The sequence below is a fragment of the Neodiprion fabricii genome, chromosome 3, assembly GCF_021155785.1.
Source record: "Neodiprion fabricii isolate iyNeoFabr1 chromosome 3, iyNeoFabr1.1, whole genome shotgun sequence".
Classification (NCBI taxonomy): Eukaryota; Metazoa; Arthropoda; class Insecta; order Hymenoptera; family Diprionidae; genus Neodiprion; species Neodiprion fabricii.
In genome coordinates, this window is record NC_060241.1 from 26,055,103 (window position 1) to 26,070,003 (window position 14,901).

The following is a 14,901-nucleotide window of genomic DNA, read 5'->3' on the forward strand; positions in this document are numbered from 1 at the left end:
ATTTTGCTATGTATAATTGCGACAAGTATAGTTCTTATTTGTTATAGAATATTAAAACGATGTACCGGTTACTTCGTAATATTCCTATATGGTAGAAAATATCACCTGGTTTCCATTGAATACCAATTTATTCCAATACCAGCCGACTTTCTTCGATTACGTCCAATGTAGTGCTTACGTTAAGCGAAACGTAATCATGCTAACATTACCTTACTTGAAATACACGTATAGTACGCGGCAATGTAGTGCATCCGAGCGATTATACAATTCGCTACAGTATACTTTAATTTGAGAAGTAAGAACCATGGAAATAATTGATGATAATACTAATTTCGAATTGACATGATGCTATCAGTTCGCTAATACGAATTCCTGAAATAAATAACGTTAATGCAATCTCAACGAAAAAGCTTCGAAAATTGAAGTGTAGCGAAGCGAACCCCATACGAATATTTCAAGTTATATTACGACGTAGTTTATAAACTACGATGATATACGCTTATTAAAGTGCAATTGTTAATCAGTATAATAAATTCAATATATTATTAGTAACATATTTGCGTATATTTATTTACGATTTGTGTCTCGTTATTGCTATTTCTATTACACCAGCAAAGCCATTACTAGCACATCCCGGTGAATGTTTGTAAGCGAGTAAAATGTATGACACGATTGCGATTAGGAATATTTGAGTACGTATTTTGGAAGGAATAACAGTCCAAGGTTTAATTACTGGTTCTTAATTGAAATGACTACATGTTTTGAAGGAATCCGGATTCAATCGTACAGTAGGAAATGTATGCATTGTTGGGAAATAATACCGTATATGACTCGTTGTAACTCGAAGGGTTTGAAGAATGGAGTAACTGGAAAATCCCCTTTCTCTGTTGCAATTGTGTATTGTGTATTACAAAATAGCCGAATCGAAACGTACCTACCATTTTTTTTTTTATAGGAGGAGCAAAATAAAGACCCAGGTGGAAGAACGACTTAACATTTTGTCGAAATGGAAATTTACAAAGTAACCGTTACGGTTAACGCCAATCAAAACAAGTAGAATAATACAGGTTTTGATAGAGAAATTATAATCGGAAGTTAAAATTAGGTTGTCTTAGCTCGAAAGAACTGAGTTTCGCCATTATTGTACAAAAATCAAGTAAATTCTTTCTAACATGCCAATGTACATTAAATACTGAGATAAGTACCAATTAAGTTCAGTAAATGATCTCATCTTTGAATCGCATATGAAGGAAAATAGCTGAAATCAAAGTAACGACTATTACACCTATCTTTAAATAGCTTTAATGATTTCATATATGGATTTATGTGTTCATTTTCCATAGTTCTTAGAAATTGCAAAATTTCGTCGCATGTTAGAATTTTCCAGTATGGGCAAATAACATGGATTTATATTATTAGAATAATAAAAGTATGAAGAAAATTTGAACTAAATGAAAAATAGCTTGTCAAAATCCTTGCGTTGAGTTACATGATGTAAGAATAATAGCGCCAGAAGTGTCAGTACTGTAGTATAACAGTTCTCCAGCTCGTCACCATGTATCAAAGCGTTATTATCGTATATGCGCCGAAAATTTGATTTTCAATATCTGTAATACGGGCCTAAAACAGCGGTGTGCAAAGCTGTTGTGGAGCATGAACCGTATAAAGCACTATGCACTGTTGCGCGTGCGCACTTTGTCGTATTGAGCACTGCGTGCTGTTGCGCACGCGCATTAAAAAGCACTGTGCACCACTACACATGCGCACTCGATGCGAACTGCGTAACAGTAGAGTCCGATCAGGAAGAAGAGATAAGAAGAGGAATCTCCGTCGTGCTGGTCTGCAAAAAGTGATTCACGTTTCGAAGTACTGGTAGTGCTGATGCCTCATCTTTGTATTCTGAGTAGGTGTGGCTAGTGAGCGCGTGTTGTCATCGTCCCCATTTACATGTTGACACAAACAATATCACAACATTCCTGAAACATAATCAACAACTGTTATTATATAACGTTATTATATTCAGATATCTTATTCGAGGATGGATATGGAATAGAGATTTGATTTAAATTTGTTACATGAATGCGTATTCGGTAAGATTATAGTTTCGTTGAACAAGAATTTCCAGCAAAAGATGTCGAAACAAACGAAGAACAGCGGTTTTGTACGTCCTTAAGGTGTACGGTACAACTCCTGTGCCCACAAGGCCAACAGCAGAACAAAACCACAATTTTTTCCCCATACGGGGTAATGGACTTTCTAGGGATAGACCCACGTACACGCATGTGACATATTTGTAATATATCTGTATGTAACCGCAAATGTTTTCGATACTTATTGGAAGATTTTGCTATGCGACAATTCCGACAGTCGAGTACTTTCACCAACCCCCACTCAGATACTATGCATCAGGATGAAATGATGTCCGGTATCTGATGCCGGAGCTGTTATAGTATGATGACATTTTAATGTATTCACAAGTAATCTGAAGAGATAAAAAAGATAAATAACTTTCACAACAGGAATCGATAACGCGGACTATCAGTCTACTTGGGAAAGGTATTTTTCGTGAAATGCACTTCCTGAAGAGACAGAAAAATGTTTATTTGCACTGGGACGAGTCCGCTCAGGCGGTATATAGAACATGCGTCATATAAATATAAAATGTGTATAAGCACAAAATACAATAAAACCAACAACAAAATTCAAACTGAAGTTGAAAAAGAATAACAGAAGAAGAGAGATAAAAATGGATTGGACTAAAATGAGCAGTAAATAATGATGAAATAAATAAATAAGAAAATAGATAAAAGTAAAAATAACATAAGTCAAGACAGAAGAAATTTGATAAAAGAATTGGTACAGGTGTAAAAAATAAGAATTAATCTAAATAAAAAATGTTGAGGTAAAAATTAAAAATAAATATTAGTTTAAAGAGTAGAAGAAAAATGCGGAGTGAATTCGCGGACGACAAAACAGAGAAGACGACGTAAAAACTAAGACATACCGTAAGTATTTGAGCATAACAACTCGGGGAACATAAGAAAATATATGAGTAAATAAGTAGATGACTAAATAAATAAACAAATAGAGCCAGGGCGAAAATTAACTCGTGACAATGGCAAAGAGCGGACTAGTAAAGTAGGGAACAATAAATAGGATAAATATAAAAATAAAGTTGATAAAGTGAAATAAAATGAAATAAAATAGCCACGAAATGACGAAGAAGGAATACAACTACTGCAGAGAATTGAATCTTTGCTGTTCGAGGTGTACGTAATATGTACAAAGCTTGGCCTTGAATGTAGCTAACGTATCACTGTCAACAATAACCGATGGAAGTGAATTCCGCAAGTTGAAGGTAGTAACTATAAATGACTTTTGAAAACAGACAGCGTGGCAAGGCGGAATCCAAAGCCGAGCAGTAGCCCCCACATTAGCAACAATACGTTGCAACCACACCTCAGCTAGATAAGCTGGCCTACCAGAGCGTAAAATGGTAAAAAGATAAGAAACAATTGAGTATAAACTCCTACATCGCTGAGTTAGCCAACCCAGCTCAAGTCGGAATCCCATAATGTGCTCATTCTCCTCGCAACACATGAGATAAATCTAACACAGACTTTAATAAGTCGTTCGAGCTTGATATCGAACACGCCAGGTAGGTTGTTATAAACTGCTGAACAATAGTCGAGGTGAGGAAATATAAGAGCCGTAATCAATCATTTACGAAGAGGATCCAGAAAACAGTTCATTGGTGGTCTTCAAATGATACGAAACCCTGTTCACCCTGCCACATAGGTATATGCCAGATCAACGTGTTCGTTACGTCATGCTAGTGTCGGAGTCATAATTATGGATCAAGATTCCGGAATTTATTAAATTATTGATTGTACGATTTCCGATAGTAATCAGTGGGCGCTGAAAAGAATCTAACCTGTTAATGAACTTGGAACTACCGCAAAACATTCCCTTGATTTTTCGAAAATTAATTCTCAAGCAATTGTTACCGGCACAATAATTAGTCGCGCTTACATCAGGCGGGACTTTACTAACGCCGTCGGCAATATTCGATGGCAGGAATGTAATGTTAATTTGAAGGTCATCAGCATGTCAAACATGTTACTGAATCGTGTCGACGAGCGAAAATCGTTAACAAAAATGAAAATAAGTTAATAGGTATCCATTAAGATAGAATTATGAGTAAACCTAGGGATGATTATAAGTGCTAGGCAAGCACGCATAGAAATAAATTAGAGTAGGTAAATACGTGAAAATTCAATAACAATAAATAAAGTAATAAAGTACACTCAAAAAAAATGTGAAAAAAGAGAAAAGTGAAATGAGCGCTATCTTTCACATAGCGTAGAACGCTGATCTGTTGGACAGAATCACTCTTTTAGCCTAAAAAAATTTCCAAGAGGGTGCCACGGTAGAAAAACGCAAGTTATTTTCTTCTATAACACCCTAATCACCCTACATCCTTGTTACGAGCGAGCAATGCACTTCATGAGCGCATGATTCGCACTCACTGATTTGACTGGTTGTTTTCTGACCGTCAAGTCAATTATTGGTTTATTTTCATGAATGAGTGTAGATTATTTCTTTAGTGTGAGGTTTGGACTGACGACGGCCACTAACAATAAGCTAAAAATAATTGATGCATCGATTAATCGAGTCCAAAAAAATCGAATATGACTCGATTGAATCGATAAAGACGAATCCATTGAACGATTATTTTGAATTTTAGTGAAACGGGGCATTTGAAACCAAAATTTCGCAAATTTTATTGAACAATATATACTGCTATCGAAGATATGGCATCGTGAAACAAGCAAGAAGTTAGGACGGATAAATAGTTCTTGGCGTTGATTCGCTAGCGTGAATCTTAATTCAATATGTTTAACATTTGGATTTCTACAGGCACTTTTATGACGGAATTATACCTTTTCGCAGAAGCTCTATAATCAGTAATTTCGTATGTGAAATAATAGGACAGTCGATCTGCCTCTTTCTGCAATGAACCAACGGATCTTGAATCGACTCTACAGAGTGAAGTAAATACGTATAATATAATTGAAGAGAAAATTTATTGTGTAACAGGCAGGATGCGTTGCGTGATAGATGCCTTATTGCGTAAATTCGAGGACTCTAAAAATATCATACCGAGGATTTCAAACTCGGTACTTTCGATTTACCTGTGATATTTCTTCATTTCGATTGTTTAAACTTCGGTCACCGACAATGGACAATAATTGTCCATTCAAAAGCATATTCAAATTTGGGACAGTACCTTTGCTGTAATGCTGAATTCTTTTCCTTGCCAACTCCCGTTTTCTTTCATCCGTGAACAGTCTCAGAGCGTACAGAGATCATTCTCCTGTAATGATGCTACTCTGGTTTCAGTTCCAACTCGCTTGACCTCGTACTCAAGCTCGTCAATATCTGTCATGTTTTTTTGCCGGTTTGCACCGTTGTCTCGACACTCCTTCCCACTGGACTTTAGTAATCAGCGATCACCACATTTCAAATTGAAAACAAAGGATTAGAATTCAACAGACTTTACGTGCTGTGATGAAAACAGTAACTTCCCTATTCATTGAATATTTTCAAGTTTCTTTGCGGAATTTGGAAATTGGCAAGACATAATGGTACTTAATAACCTTAGAAACAATGACCAAACTTGCGCGCACGCTTATTACAAGCAGAGTCACCAGAAGTTATTAAAAATAAAAAGCTATACAAGAAGAAAGTTGTAATTTGTACACTCCGCTATAATTTGATCTATTCAATAATAAATTAGGTCTTTATAATGCCGTTTTAATCGAAGAAATTTGCGAATCCATTTATTCGAATGAATTTTTTATTGTTTATTTTGGAATTTTTTCGTTTTTGAAGCGAATGCTTTAGCAGTTTTTATAGTCTTATAACACACCTATCATTTCAAGTGACCAGGGTAGACATTAAATTTGCTCACTTCACGTTCATTTCAAGTTACAATTCAATGAGTTATCGAAGTCAACTTAAATTCAACATGAGTGTAGAAATTGTCCGGAATACTTGGAAAAAGCTAGAATTCGGAAAAGTCCGTATTTTTTTATGTCTTGCGGTATTGTTTCTCAAATCTGCCGCCTTATAGGCCTTGGTCTACTCGTCTTATTGATAAATCTGATAGCGAATCGCTTTATAGCTGAGTCACTTCAGAAGTATAAGATTCCTCTAGGTTTCAAATTACTGCAGTTTTATCAATATAAATTACAGAATAAAATTTTCTTCCTCATCCATTCGCAATCACCTGTCGTTGCAATATATACACTGGGAGAAATGAATATTGAAGCAATTCATTTAATTGTTGAATAATATTAATAGAGGGCAGAAGAACGTGTCTACCTAATATTTACCGTAGTACTGCTTGGTTTAAAAAACAGCAATAAATGTAGGAAGCTATTCGCGGCTTGGGGTCAAGTGTAAAACCAACAATACCAGTAATTCATTTCGAAGACTACCGTATGCAGTCTGCATTTGATAAAATTGATACGCAAGCTTGGCACAACCGTTGAGTAAAATATCATCGTTATGCTTACCATAAATTTAGAAAGTTGTATGTGTGTTTCAGCTGCAATAAAATTGTGAGTACACGAAGCCGCGAATATAATGATGAGTTTTCTTCATGCTCACTATAAATCGGAGAATATGATATTGCTGCAACAACTATTTTCCTCAAAGTTGAATTTCGCAAGTTACACGACGTTGCCGTGGTGAAAAATATCCAAGAACCCTCAGAGAATAATGTCATTACAGTGAATGCAAGACCGAGCTAATTGGCTTTAATATAAATTTCCACTCGACCGTGTAACCATATAATTTTACTGTCGAGGTGCGAGTATTTTTTTCATAATACATACATTCGTGGGTATAAATGGAAGAGTATGATTGGTATATTATGGAATTCAGGTGATTGACGATAAGATACCAAAATCGAATTAACAATAAGTGAGGAGAAGTGGGAATCAAATTTATCGTGCACAGTCCTGTAACTACAAATGAAGTGGTCGTAAATTACTAAGCGACTCCTGTCAAGGATTACGTAAATATATAAACGTACGAGCCCCGAGTGAGGAACAGTGTTGACCCCACCAGATCTCGGCGCTGTTTTCTCTTGGATTCTGCAAAGAATTCTGCGGCATCAGTCCTTGCTTAGACGCCCGGCACCTTGGCCGTATTTCACGGGTTTTTTTCCCCTCTGTGTTGGGGTCTGCAATCGAGTGAATTATTCCAACAATAGAAACGATCGGAAAGGTTAATTTTTCGCGCTCCAGTTCACCTCTAGAACGCTATGAATCAACTTGTGGTAAATTTTCCTGCACGGGATGGTTTTTGAATATTATTTAAATTCGTAGCACAAGTGAAACTTCTGTAGATCGCGAGTCGACGTTTTATCTCTCATAATTTTAGGAAGTAAACCTCCGTGATTAATTCAAGAATCGTTACTGACATCCCCGCTTATCGATTATTTTACAACACAGATTGATCACTAAACGAAGCTCTCTTTCACCGTGTCTTTAGCGACAAATCTAACCCTCGTAAAATTGTAAACGAAAAATAAAATACTCGCTCCGTTAGTAAGCCAACATGGCACTGTTAAATATGTGCAGTATCGCGTTGTATTTAACACTTTTAACCACGATGTGCGTCGAAAACATATCAGCGACATCGGAAACAATGGAGCGAACGCTTCCGGCTTACGCCATCGCGCTGAAAGGTAGCTTGCTAAATTCCAGCTTGTGTCATGAAGAACTGGAAATCTTCACGACAGCCGTTGATCAACGCAAGCTATGGGCGCTGAAAAGTTAGTATAATCAATTCTATGTGATATGAAATCCAGATATGCGACAAATGAGTATGGGCACTTATCTTCAAAGACCATAACGCGCTATAGTAGCTGGACTAGAATGTTATGTGATTTTCTGTTTATATTGTAAATGCGAAAATTGATCATCTCTTGTACCTTTAGTAACATTCGAGAGCGAATTAGGATATGATTCGTTTTTAAGGAGAAAGCTTTCGTAACATAATGACGGCAGTCTGCGCGTGAGTTTGTTTGAACAGGGTAAGCTGGTCGAATGACCGCGAGGTCGTCGAGATTTGTTGACAAAGTTGAAAGTGAGACGATGGAACGAGAATTTCGGAAAGTGGGATTCTACGAAGTATTACATCCGATTGTAGGTAAAATCCGGAAATCGAATACAATAAATCGGAAATGTCATCATCATTAGCTACTCAAACATCCTAAGAATTCCGGCATCGGTATTGGGATTCAGTTAATACAGATCAACTTTCACGCCTTGTGCGGTTACGCAAGTAACTTGTTTTGCCAGGACGATAGAAAAGTACACGATACCTTATTCACCGTATTTTTGTTTTCATGCAAACGTCAAAACGGGATCTATAAAGGGAAAGAGAGAGTAAAAGAGACTCGACAAATGTAGAATGCGCGTAGGAAAGTGAACGCATACCTGTAGTTGCATAATCGGTTTGATTCGTAAACAAATGACCCGGACGTAATACGTTGAGTTTCACATAATAACACAGCCCGCGGTGTCTCGTAATGCACTCAGCTTCATCTACCCGGCTCTATACGGAATACCGTTGAATTTTCTTTGCCTCGCAATACTGAATCATTTCTTTCACTACGTATACCTGTACAATATTATACATGTACTATAATATCATACATGCATGCGCCTGAATCACTTTCATTTCACGCAATCACTCAACCAATTCTCATACCTGGACATTTAAATTTTGGTCGGTTGATGAAATCTGGAAGTGTCGTCGTAGTTAAATTTCTACAAATATGGTTGTAGATTCAGTCAGAAGTATGGTGTACCGAGTAACGTGAATAATAATTGAAAAACAAGTAACAGAAATGACAATTTGACACACAGTGCTGGACTCCAGCGGGGCGGCCAAACCAGGTTTCATTTACGGCAATAATTATTGGCTGGGAAGCAGAAGCCAGTGCGAAGATGCGTCCAATACGAATCCGTTGATCATCGCGGACGAGGAACTTCGAAATAACTCCAAGTACCGCGATCCGGAACAGGAATATCCACCGTTTCCGCTCAACTACTTTGTCACACATTTCCGCCACAACAGCACTCTTCAGTATCACGTCAGATTGCCAAACGAAGTAAGTACCTTAATTTGTTCCGAACCACAAAATACACCAACCAATTTGTTTCTCTTACGGTCCGCGTTCATCCGTTTCTTCTTCCAGGATCTAATCACGTTAGGACTGTGTCTGCCGGCGTCTTGTTCGTCGAAAGAGTTGAGTCTGATTTTGAAGAAGATATTCCAAGAAAGAACGCTTCTGGCTGGAAATCTGTACTCTGCGGATTTCAAGTTGGCGGAAGTCAGAGATCTCAATGACGATCATCAATGGCTGGTGGACGGAAAAATAATTCTTGTTGCGTGAGTAGCATTTTCTAATAGTCACGCACTTCGCGATGGATTTCCGTATTGTGGTGATGAAAGTACTGTAATTTTTCACGAGTTTCCCTTCTCAGAATACTTCTAGTCCTCACTATTGGAATGGTAATTGTCGGAACAACTTACGATGTACTCGTCCATCAAAAGCAGATTCAGGCCCAAAAAATATCTTTGCATAACAACAACGAGTGCTGCTGTGAGTCGATTTCCACGTATGCTACCAATATGGCCATGTATTTAAATGCAAGAGTTTCTTCCTGCGCCGTGGAGCCACGAATATTCTCACTCGAAATATCTATTTATTTCAAACCCATGTTACAGACGTGAAAAAAACGGCGAACACGACAGAGTCTGCGGTTGTTCTTCCAGAATTCAAACAGACTACCATAGCAAAATTTATACTGTGCTTTTCGTGTTATACCAACACAAAGATCATACTTGATACAAAATTGAGCTCTGAAGCCGTACCTGTGATTCATGGTCTTAGATTTTTGGGAATGATGTGGATTATCATGATACACACGATTTTTTACATGGCTGATTACGTCGGTGAGTCGTTCTTCCATCCCTTTATATCATCAGAATTAGATGCGATTCGTGTTTCAAGGCAATTTACCAGATAACATGATTTTTCATTCCATTTGTATCCAACGACGATCCAGATCTGTAAGCTTGTTAATTATAGATAATAAGCCGTGGGCATGGCGGAAGGCTGAAGGATTTGCAGTCCAGGTAATAGGCAACTCAACTTTGTCAGTTGACACGTTCTTCTTCATGAGTGGATTTTTAGTCTCTTACTTGTATTTGAACTCCAACAAAGGCAAGAAAGAGGATAACAAGTCGGTCGATTGTGTTGGCAAGGTAAATGAGTTTGCCCTCACAGTTCTCAGAAGATTCATTAGGTAAGCATTCGTACGTAATATTTTCTCCATGAAAGGAGAACATACGGATTGTGAACTGTAAGCTTAGGTTTCCTTTCACGAATATACAAGCGAGCCTTTTTTTGTTTTTCGTGTCAGCGCGTCTTGGAATATCAGAGGGCAAACAATTTTGAATGCTGAAAAAAAATAAACCTGAATTGACTACACCGGTTTTGTTAAATAAATTTGGATATTCCCGTTATCATTGACATTAAATAATTGTAAGATGAAACCTTGCAGGCTGACTCCAGCATACATGATGGTATTAGGTTTATTACAAATAAATGCTGGTTGGTACGGAAAGACATCACAATTCTACATGACGGAAAGGCCGCAAGAAGTTTGCGCCAAGTATTGGTGGCGAAATATCCTGTACATCAACAATCTTTTCGGCAGAGAAACAATGGTATGAAATAAGCACGCTTAGACATTATTCCGCACCCATTATAGTCTCTTGTAAAGAATTGATCATGATACGTGATTAAAATTCGCATTAGTCGATGCAAAACTAAACGTAAAATTTGTATCTTAATTTTTATCACCTTTCTGCTCACGTTTGGTAATTCGAAGGTACTTTATCCATCGGGTAATACCGTTTATGGTTTTCAATAACACATTGTTAAAAATTTTTATGTCACAGTGCATGACATGGAGCTGGTACTTGTCGAATGACATGCAGTTTTTCATCATTGCAACGTTCACGTTGATTTTATCGTCAGTGTAAGTGGTATAAATAATGTATTTTTCACGATAAATAATCTGGATGAAAATGCTTTGTTAGATCAGTATAAATGTTACACTTTGCTTTCAAAATAATTTGCATCATTCACGTTACAGATTTTTCTACACGGCAGTTGGCGTGCTGACATCTCTTCTGATTTCCTCCACAATTTTAACCGGATACATTTCATATATTTACGAATATGTACCAACGTAAGTGTATATCTGACTCAAACAAGATCGTTTTCCGTTGACTTCATAAATATACGTTCCCATCCGGTCACAAGACCGGATAAGCTTAGATTTAATAGTTTCATAATACAAATAAACTGTAACTGCTCGCTGGGTAAAATTTTCGTGTATCACACGTAAAACAGTGTCGTTCAATTACGGTGATACTAAACAGAAGTCCATAAAACACTTATAAACCAGCGGAATCAAAATACGGAAGTTAGCTATGAATTCGTGGTATTGTACAGGTTCAAATGTACATTAATTTTCGACCAACTAGTTTAACTGAAAAAAAAGTGAAGAAACCGATCAGCACAATTTTACTTGTCCTTAGGAACTAAAATTTGTCGTAGCCGACGACGACGCAATTTAGGTTTCAATTCAAGTTTTTGAGCCCCGTTTTATTCGATATGAGAAACAGGTTTGGTGAACGAAAAATGTGAAAATATTCAATATTTAGTATTTCTTGAAAAAACATCAATCGGAAAAGCTCCACAACTTCCACTGGAAAATGAGAATTTTTTTTTACAGAATGGACGCGCAGTTTAACATGTTAGAAATTTTATATGATCCACCTTGGACGAGAATCGGACCTTACATAATCGGAGTTGCGACGGCATATATATTGATAAAATTGAACAAGAAACTGGACGTGAAGAGGGTGAGTTTTGAGCAAAGCCGTACAGATAGGATGATTCCGGGTGAGATGGCCGTAGTTTGTTGTATCGGACTGCACTGCCGGACATCTCTCACCTATGGCCATCTCACCCGGAATTAATCCGTTAATGTTCGTTACCTCGAGTATTCAGCATTCGAGTATTACTCGTCGTTACACCAGATGATCCGAGAAGTGACACGATGGGTAATGAACACTAAACTTAAAACTTGCAGAGAAACATCGTCCTGGGCTGGTGCCTTGGCAGTTCGTGCAACATTTTAGTCCTCTTTGGTTTGTGGGAGAGACACATTTCCGTTCTAACGTCAGCCTTTTACGTTGCCCTGAGCAGAACCGTATGGGCCGTAGGGATTGCATGGCTTGTAATAGCCTGCAGCACGAATCATGGCGGTAACTACGTCAAATCAATCGAACATAGAGTTGAACGATTTAGATATGGCAATGTAACTCTGAATTCTTGTTTTTGTCAGGAATCGTCAACAAAATCCTTTCATACAAGGGTTTTGTACCGCTGAGCAGGCTGACATACTGCGCATATCTCTTAAATCCATTTCTCATCAATTCGGTGTATCTTCATGCAGAAACGCCGATACACGTGGATTTTCTGCCTATCGTGAGTAGACGTGTGATTCAGTTCTAGGAAAAAGTGTGTCTAAAAAAAATAAGTTATCGCACACACGTAGATCTGGATAATAATGGATATGGAAAATCTATTCAATTTGCAACATTGTGATTTGTTTTTCAAGGCTACGCTGTTCTTCGGGAACTTCGTCATCACGTACTTCTGTGCTTATGCATTGTCATTGCTGTTTGAAACTCCCATTGTGCTGTTGATGAGAATGCTAACCGCATTTATGAAGCAAAAAAGATGAGACTCCTATTGCTGTCTTGTTTTATGTACATTGTATAATTTAATGTTAAATATTATTATTTTTACGAGAATCTGTGAATTTTTAGTCGGATGCTGGATTGTTTGATAGTAAAACATTGAAAAGAAAATAACAGTATGCAAAATTTATCAAAAGTTATTCTACCAATATTAAAATAATTCAGAAGGGTGAATGCTGATATCCAGGCGCAATCGTAACACGGATCACCTATTGTATTAATACTGCGAAAAACCTCACCTTGCAAAAAAAAATTCCCCTCTATTTCAAAACACGTTTCACCATACACGCGACTGTTGCCCGTCATTTTCCAGCATGCGTGTGCGCTTGTGTGTGCGAACGCAGAAAATGTCATATCACGAATTCCGGGAAAACGCTTTCATGGGTTAGGATGAAAGTTCGTTCTAGCTTGAAAAAAATTCATAATTTTCCTAGAATTTGGTACGTAATATTTCATTTTCAATTTTGAGGTTACTCTAAATTGACATATACAGGATTTTATATTTTCAGTGAAATGGTCAAACATCTCGAGAATAGCATATTGCACCGAAGAATATTTTAGACAAGTCTTGTAGGGTTTCGGGGGGAGGGGGGGGGGGGGGCATGAAAAAGCTCCATCTACAAACTTGTTTTTTATGCGTACTTTTTTCTGTCTCGGTATTGTTTATCACTTTGAAACTTTTTGCGTACAACAGTTAGCCCCGGTCTCTTCGGTTCAAACACCTACCAAACCAAACCGAGCTGAATGAATTCATTATAAACGCACTTGTCCTTCCTGCCAGAACTCGCAGAAATTTTTCCATGTTAAAACGTTCGAATAGCTACAGTTTATTACTAAACTTATTAACGCGTACTTTATACAGAGTTAGAGGCCATGGTTGAATTTAAAGATTAAAGATTGGCAATATGCGTATCAGTCGAAGTGGTAGTTCCATGTGTATATCGCATACCATGGTGTGCAGAGATTCAGTATTTCACGAAGAAAACAGTCAGTTAATTAAAGCACTCTAGGTACGAATGACAGTGACAAATGCAAAAAAATAGAAATTGTTACCATTACCTGTTGAATACGAAGGTACCGAATCTACATGAGTGAAGACGGTTGGTGTGGTAATTAAAGTGCTCGTTGAATTGAAATGAATCAGGAAATTGCTGAGCTATTTGCCAAACGCAGTCTATGAACTGTAGAAATACCGGAGACCTGCCGGCATCACTGTAATGCTCGGCTCCGTGACCGATTCTCTCTAAAAAAACAGGAAAGATATCGTAGCAGGGGAATAGGACGGATGAATATTTAAAGGACGTTCAGATACTTAATATGTACTGATGTCTTTTTTTAAAATCTTCACGTTTCTAATCCGCACATCACCTGGGCAGTTAAGAATACAACAAGCGCGTTTGAGCATTCGCGTCCATTATAAGTTAAGTGCGATGCCTTATCCCAACATTCCTATAGTCGTAAAAGGCACCGTACTTTGTATACTCAATTTCATTGTGACAAAGTCAGGCAAAAATCGAAATTCAAAATACGAGTATCAAAATTTTTTCAGTTTAGACTAAAAGTATAAATATATACACCGTTACAGTTTTTTTCACATTCATTCGTTTCTACCAATGTTTTGTTTCATATGCGGCATCTATCTGTTCGTTACATTTAGCAATCTTATCCGTGAATGGATATGGAAGAAAAACAAACCAAGTTCAAAACTACAGGCGATATTCGGGGATCCGTGCCAGCCACAGACGTCTGATATCCGTCAAATAAATCCACAAGTACACCTTGAACGGCCAGATCTTGTACCCGATTAGTCTACTATAAAATCAGAACCACTTTTGTTGTGTCGAGATTCCTTTCCTCACCTCTTACTTCCTGGGTCTGATGCACAGTCGGCGTTGCAGGTCATTTCAGGCTCTTGTTACGGGCATCAAAACTTGTTTTTAACGCATTAATGATAAAAAATGTTGCATGTAATCGAGG

The 14,901-nt window shown here is 37.5% G+C and overlaps 1 protein-coding gene and 1 long non-coding RNA gene across 3 annotated transcripts; one reads left to right on the forward strand and one right to left on the reverse strand.

The window, feature by feature from the left end:
• Window positions 1-891: 891 nt before the first annotated feature.
• On the reverse strand, window positions 892-7,194 carry LOC124177984. The gene is made up of 3 exons (XR_006869700.1): window positions 7,103-7,194; window positions 5,291-5,497; window positions 892-1,976 (listed from the first exon to the last, which is right to left on the reverse strand). It is a non-coding gene; the product is annotated as an uncharacterized LOC124177984 (long non-coding RNA).
• A 429-nt stretch (window positions 7,195-7,623) lies between these two features.
• LOC124177983 (nose resistant to fluoxetine protein 6-like) lies at window positions 7,624-13,007 on the forward strand. Of its 2 annotated transcripts, none has more exons than XM_046560999.1 (13): window positions 7,624-7,846; window positions 8,946-9,190; window positions 9,278-9,471; window positions 9,567-9,685; window positions 9,811-10,038; window positions 10,175-10,391; window positions 10,650-10,815; window positions 11,050-11,129; window positions 11,247-11,342; window positions 11,892-12,021; window positions 12,252-12,426; window positions 12,507-12,649; window positions 12,783-13,007. In XM_046560999.1, the coding sequence occupies exons 1-13, from the start codon at window positions 7,630-7,632 to the stop codon at window positions 12,906-12,908; spliced, it is 2,136 nt and encodes a 711-aa protein (XP_046416955.1). In that variant the 5' UTR covers window positions 7,624-7,629; the 3' UTR covers window positions 12,909-13,007. The 2 variants fall into 2 exon arrangements, with proteins under 2 accessions (XP_046416955.1, XP_046416956.1); XM_046561000.1 differs by lacking the exon at window positions 7,624-7,846 and adding an exon at window positions 8,112-8,223.
• Window positions 13,008-14,901: the final 1,894 nt, after the last annotated feature.